The sequence below is a fragment of the Nicotiana tomentosiformis genome, chromosome 2 (assembly GCF_000390325.3).
Source record: "Nicotiana tomentosiformis chromosome 2, ASM39032v3, whole genome shotgun sequence".
Classification (NCBI taxonomy): Eukaryota; Viridiplantae; Streptophyta; class Magnoliopsida; order Solanales; family Solanaceae; genus Nicotiana; species Nicotiana tomentosiformis.
In genome coordinates, this window is record NC_090813.1 from 138238600 (window position 1) to 138245777 (window position 7178).

At 37.6% G+C, this 7178-nt stretch overlaps 1 protein-coding gene across 1 annotated transcript; it reads right to left on the reverse strand.

Moving 5' to 3' along the window:
• Positions 1-579: 579 nt before the first annotated feature.
• On the reverse strand, positions 580-6833 carry LOC104118125 (uncharacterized). Its single transcript, XM_009629317.4, has 3 exons — positions 6381-6833; positions 6064-6279; positions 580-1021 (listed from the first exon to the last, which is right to left on the reverse strand). Exons 1-3 carry the CDS (start codon positions 6702-6704, stop codon positions 953-955), a joined length of 609 nt encoding a protein of 202 aa, XP_009627612.1. The 5' UTR covers positions 6705-6833; the 3' UTR covers positions 580-952.
• Between the last annotated feature and the right edge of the window lie 345 nt (positions 6834-7178).

Below are 7178 nucleotides of genomic sequence, written 5' to 3' on the forward strand. Positions count from 1 at the left end.
CTAGTTATGATTTTTTTTTTTCTTGAACCCCTTCGCGGAGATGACTCCGCCACTGTTAACCTACTACTTATTGATAGTAGACTATCTCCAAGGTGATTCAGGTCTCTAAGGTAAATGGGAAGGGATGAAGTATCATATTTGGGAAGATAGGATGTTTGCACCAACCCAATGATGACATGACATATGACTACATATAACCCAATCACTAAACCATAGTTAATTAGTATATTCTAACCTTAATTTATGACTCAATCATGATAAATTAGTATGATTTAATATAAACACCGGTCCAGGTAAGCTTCACTTCGCATTAACTATGCCTGGCCTTGCTCAGGATGCCACGAGTTGTTAATGCTAGACAAATTTAAACCCAACATGTGATCAAGGATATTCAAAACCAAGCACTAAGGGAAGAAGTTTGAACTATATTTTAGGTAAAATTAAAAGAAAAAAAGATAGGAAGAGCTTCTGCATTGCCATCCGCAAATATACATCTACGTATAATGGCAGTCAATGGGTACCATTACAGCTGCAAGTTTGTTCTATTGGCGTCCAACACAAAAACACTACAGAGGCTAGTAAATAATAAGCAGTATGGAATTTCTATTTCCTTGCAAGTTCGTATTACCATAAATACAATCACTCAGTAAAAGTTTAGGAGGAGATTCAATGTCGAAACCGTGCAACAATCTTATGAAATTTTCTTTTGCAAACAGCTACTTATGCTATTTCTGTATCCCTGGGCTGATTAAATGGAGGGGTGGGGAGGGTGCAAGAATCAAAAAATAAATAAACGCCCTGTTTTATCCGAGTTGCAAAAATGTATGGAACCTGAGTGTAATCTTTTCTCAAATGCTCTCTTAGTCTATACAAGACTGCAAGCGGACATATGTTATCATTCAGCCTGTGAAAAGTGGCACTAAGCAAATTTGGTTTCTGGATGTTCTTCAAGTCATAATTTACTTCCTGTTGTGGTCATTTGTTTGTCATCTGATTGCCTCAGATTTAATTCTCGTGTTGCCTGAAATAAAACATGAAGTAGATCAAACACAGTCACTTCCAGTCGATGAAGATATCAAGAAGCAATTGGTCTTGGAAAGGCAGGTGGATGGGATTGGGGAGAGAGAAAGATGAAAAAAGGGTCACCTTATACTTTCTAAATCTAAACGAAAACTTAAAAGAAAAAATAAAATAAAATAAAAAAGCAAAGTAGCAAACAGGCAGTATTCAGTCAGTAATTTGCCAATCCACTTTCAGCTTACAAGAGGGAGCTAACTGCAAGCCCCAAAACTTTCATCATGCACTTGTAATTGAAGGGGAAAAATGTTGTTGCATCACACATTTTCCAACCCTGAAACTGCAAAAGGTTGATTTTTTCCAACAGCTCGATGCTAGAGAGCTGTCTGTGTGTGCGCAAGTGTTCATCAGAGAGAGAGCTATAATTTTACAGAAATTAAGGATGCTGTTCTCATGTCAATATTAATAAGCAACAGACAGCAAGCAGAAGGAACTCTATAGTCTACCACACAGTAAATAGAAAGCATTATGCTAGCGTAAAGCACTGCCCATATTTGAATGTGTTACATTTTGGCTGCTATACTTCACACCAAAAAGATTTTTCTTTCCAACACTTCTTATGAAATTGACCATTAAGTTCTTGAAAACAAACACCATGCCCAAAGTACTGCCAACTTAAGCAAGAAATATAGCACATCTCATGGACACAACGAGGAAAAGGAAAGGACTTTGACAGACTGAAGGAAATCGAACATGTTATATTGGAGAAAAGGAAAGAAGTAACACAAAACTGCACTTTTATTAAGAATAGATAAATAAGAATGTTGGAAACCGAATTTAAAGGAAAGTTTCCACTCATCTATAGTTCATCTGCTCCAAAACACCAACTCTTAATAAAAACCTCCATGCTGACACCAGCTTTCCGCACATTGGTAGGCAGCAGTAGCAATGACACCATTACAGGGCTCAAGCTTCTTTAGGACACGTCTACCTCAACCAATATTTTTCTTCTCTCTCCCTCCACTATCAAAGATTTTCATGTTACCAAACATTAAATAAAATTGCCAAGGCAAGTGAATAATTTGGAGCACACAAACTTTGCCCATTGAGAACCTCACGAATACCAACATATGGGTCACATAACGTCAATCTTGAGAGAGTGAAATTTCCTATGCATATTCCCAGGCCCTTCATAAGTGAGTCCTGAAGAAATTTCCTTGTTTCATAATGATGCGACTTTATCAGAGCAAGGTAATTAAAGTAACTGATTAATTAGATTAGAGAACTACTTAATTTGTATAAAGATAAATAAGGCAACTTTTATTACAAAATCAGTGTCATTAAGAACCATATAAATAGGCAGCATTATATCTACAAATACACTAAGAATGGAGACGTTGATGCCACATATTCTTGAACTTTCTATTTTCTCTTACTTATTCTGACCTAATAGAGTCTTCAGTCTTACCCGCACCACCCAATTCTGAATCTATTATTATTCGTTTAATTGTTTCTGGCTATCTCCAAACTCTTTGCTGTTTTGCTCATGCTGATTAAGTTGGAAGCTTATCAATCTTCTATTTTTGGTCTTGGTATTCTCTCATTCCGATATACTTCTTCAACTTTCTAAGCTTTCAATCTCAGCTGAATTTCTCTTCAATGTCCAAATTGTCGCATGCTGATTGCCTAGATGTTAATGCATCAGTTGTATAGAGTCATAGACCAACAGTTTTGTCTCATCAAGATGAACACGACAATATTTTGAGTGCGTCTACACATGCAGAAAAAATCTCAACTCCGAGGTGCACCTGTCGTCCTGTCCCCCACATCAGGTACTATTCAGGGCAACTTCTTTTTCGTTTAGCTCGCACGTCAGCAATCCATAAACCTATCCAGCTAGCAATCCACATCAATGAACCTATCCAACCAGCAATTCGCATCAAGAGTAGTCTGGGATATTTCGACGTTCTAATTACGTTTCGTCCATGCATTTTGTCAAATTTAAACCAAAACTTTGTGTAATTGAAAACAAGGAGGAAGTATATATGTGACAAACTTAGAACATATGATCTATATGCTCCAACTTGAACACTACAGCTAAAATTGCCTAGATTATTAGGTAGTAAGTCAATTATTATTAGGCCACTACTTAATTGATAAAACATAAATTGTGCAGCTACTTACAAGTGTTATTTAATAAACAGCTGCATTAAGAATTCTTGCAGATGAACAACATTATATTTTATAAATGTACAAGAGTTTCGAGACACGGCTCTCTCGCATATAATTTCAAATTTCTGGATTTCTTTCTACCTTATTTTTCACATTTCTTATATTCAAGGGCAATATGCCCTAGTTTATGATTTTAACAAATTGCAAAATGTTGGACATACTTCTACTAATAATATTATCTTATACAATATTCAAAAATTTCAAAAAATCTATTTCGTCTTAACTATTTATTTTTATCTATTACGTTAAGTTTTCAACTATTAGTTTAATGTTTTCTTCCACAAGTGTCATGAACAAGTTAAATCTCTCAGTCTAGTCAAACTCAGTACTCTAAAATGTGATGAGGGAGTACAACAGCAAAATGAGTAGCCTCTTCTTACGGAATGGAAGAGGATATGAAATGTGCAAAAACTAGGCATAGATATATGTATTCAGATTCAAGTTATGCACAGTGATGCAACACCTGGAGGTTGGAAGAGAGAATCACTGTAGCTTCGGGGTTGGAAGTTCAGAAGAGAGGAAACGTAGAAAAAAAGAGCTGAGTTCTCAAGTACAGCTGCAATAAGAGGCTCGGAAGCAGTTGATTTAGTTGATGCCTTTAAATTTTTGACAATATTTAGATAGTTGGTGGATGGGAGTTAATTGCTGAAGTCATTGAATTTGGTCATGCTGATTCTGATGATTGTTATGGAAGCAGCCATCAAGGCATTATAATTGTTGCTATTGCTTATTTTGAGGTGAATGAAGACAAGGAGTGAGGATGCAGGAGAACTCCTTTTTTGATAATAGATGCAGGAGAACTCTCTTAGTTACTTTAATGCAATCATCAAACTGCTGGTGCAATGCGTATGAGAGAAGGAGACTTGGTAATGCCTTTTCCTCAATTTGGGGTAAGATATTCATGGTTATGTTCCTAACAACATTGCTTTCAATTTGGGAATGGGTTGGAGATTAGACCACCAACATCCGTTCAGCCAAATTTGCTATTACAACGGAAAAGGAGCATAGACTCTTTTCCTTATGTAAAACTATTGCATCAGGATAAAGTTTCAGCAATGCACCTATAAGATTGATAGGACACCTTTTGCAAGGAAAAGTTTCATTGCTTGCATTCTGCAACCTAGTAGGTACATTGGAGCTCATTGAGTAACCAAGAGATAAAACTTTTAGGATAGAATGGAAATGGAAGGAAAGGGAACAATAAGATAGTACATTTTGACTTTAAAATGCACTATTTTTCTTATATATTCTTTTTCTTTTGTTGACTGTGTCTTGAGTTCTGGTGGATCGAAATTGCGACCCAACCTCAAAAAGCTCGTGGTGTAACCCAAAATTGGAAAAGAATGGGAATCTTGTTGGTAGTGGAGGTTGAGGGCTGATAATCCTGAAACCAGAGCCTGAATAAAAAGGCTCAGGATTGATTTTATTGGCACTACGCGATGGCTGACTGCAGAGCAACTTCAGAGAGTTGAGCAATATTAGCCCTATTAAAGCGTGACCGCGGCAAATGTTTAGACTTTAGAGAGGCGCGCGATCCTAGCCCGTTTAGAGAGCGATCACGCAACTCAATCCGGACCCTGTTATGTTTTTGTTTATTTCTAAGGCCCATTAACCCTGTAGGTTTGGAAAACACTACGGGTATTGAAAGGTAATTATGATGTACTGTATCGTTTCTTCTCTTTCATAGTGTAAAACTCTCTCTGCTTCTGCCTCGAGGACCTAAGCTTGACACAACCTTGTTAAATCCTTGTGTTATATCTTCTCATTTATTTGTTTTGTGTGTGATAGTGTGCTATCCACCGGTATTTCAGAACACTTTTCTTTCAAATAAAATGACCCTAAGGAAAAAAGTGAGATCTTCTTCCGATCACCTCACCTGAATTTGAATTGCTAGTTGATGAAAGATTTTATTACCACTATCATACTATGTTTGACCTAATTTTAATGTTTGCCGGTCCCAAGAGACTCAACATGTTTCCTTAAATTGAAACGCCTCTACTTCCATAATAGTCTAATATCTGATGATAGTGCTGCTACTTCTAATTTAATGTGACACTGTTATACCATTTCACATCTTCCATCGCTTATTTTAACATATCTCCAGCCAATTCAAGTGTAATAACTCAAATAATTTTCTTCTCTTACTCTCCAGAAAAAGATCCACTAGGTCATACAATTTAGGTGAGAGGAGTACCTTCCATATCATAAGTCATATATTCTATCCGAAAAGCTCCCAAAGTACATGGTTGACAAGTAACATAGCAAGCATGCATTCAAGACAGACAAAGCTAACTTTGTGAACAAAATTAACATTATATTAACAATTTTCTTGAGGTGCAGTGGTATTGATACAAATGATCAAGTTCCACAAAGAATGGCCTTGTTTCAAGAGAAAGCGCAACAGTGCAACAACGTGCCTATACGTTGTTGTAGCAAAGTTAATGCTATCTTAGACTGGAAACTTGCCGTTATACCTAAACACACCATCAGCCTCACACTCAAAATCGTACCAGCCGCAATATGCCACTTAATGATGTCGGGAAGCTGTTTGTATGTGGTGTATACTCGTCAACAAACTCTTGCACACCCTGATTCTCATTTGAATTTAATAATATCCACGAAAGTTACAGACTAGAATGCTGAGAAGTCATAACATACAGGATTAATACACCAAGCTGAATCCTGAAATGAGATTTTCAACATCTCCATGAAGATAACTAAACAGCACACATATCAAAGTTAAGTCAAGCATCCGACAGGCACAGATTCACATTGATTACACGGAATAAAACCATTACTCAGAAGAGAGCTAACCGATGATTGGAGAGATGGTGACTCGATATCAATGGAACGAACTGACATTTTAGCAATCTCAGAGATAGCAGCTTCTAGAACTTCAGGAACATCACTCGATAACTCCTCATAGGCAGCCTCAAAGGCCTCCTGCCAAAACGTAGTCAATCCTATCCGATGAGTATTTGTATATACATCCCACAGTCGCTTCACCAATTTCTCCCTCTCCTCCAATTCCTGCCAAATACATTAATTTCGTAATTTTCTCAAACAATAAATACAATTAATACTTAACATGTAAAATTAAGTACAAGTTAAATGATTTATGAATTACGTACGAGAACATCGAGATCTTCAGGGAGATGAGTATCGAAATCGTCGGAGAGGCCATTGAGATTGCCGGCAGACCACCGGAGAGTAACTGTACCGGTAAGCATTGACCAGAAGGCGAGTAATAGGATAGCTGCCAAGGCCCAAAACTTGTAGCGACCTCTTCCGAATAGGGAATTAGAGCTTTCCTTTCTCGGAAGTGTGGATGTTGGGATCACCGATGAATGTGCCGTCGGCGTAGATACCGGCAACGCATCGTCATCCTTCATTTCCACTGTGTTTCTCTCTATTTTCCTTTGATTATTCGTGTAGTGTAGTTGAATGCTTAACATTTCTGTTTTAAATTTCAGAGAAATTTGAGGGCGGGCGAATCGATCATGAGATCATGAGGGAGGGGAGCGATTTTGTAATTCGCGGGCCACCACATGGAGTGGTCCAGCACCCAGCTGAGCTCCACCATTTGAACAGTTCATGCAGGCAACTACTAGAGTCTACGTCCTCTTCAATTGGTGGGCTTTGAAAAAGCATAACATTTCGAATTGAACGGACGCTCAACAAGCGCTTTGTGGATATTGGATATTGTTGGGTTTCTCTCTCGCTCATCTTTGGAATACAGGAATCGGAGTTAGAGCCCAACAGTAGCAAACATTGAATAATGGGAAAAGGGCCAAATAAAAAGGATATATCCCTAACAGTCCAAATATATCCTTACCTCATTGTAATGGTACAAACATACCCTTCCTCCCTTAACTGCCTCCCTATAAGTCTATGAACACATTTCATTGCCATCTCATTGCAAACTAGTT

Excerpts from the sequence above, each read along its gene's own strand:
- LOC104118125 (XM_009629317.4), bottom strand. The coding sequence starts at position 6,704 with ATGTTAAGCATTCAACTACACTACACGAATAATCAAAGGAAAATAGAG. Across the intron at positions 6,280-6,380 it reads CTGAAGATCTCGATGTTCTC|GAATTGGAGGAGAGGGAGAA; the intron begins GTACGTAATTCA and ends TGTATTTGGCAG. Across the intron at positions 1,022-6,063 it reads CACCATCTCTCCAATCATCG|GCAACACGAGAATTAAATCT; the intron begins GTTAGCTCTCTT and ends GTTTTATTTCAG.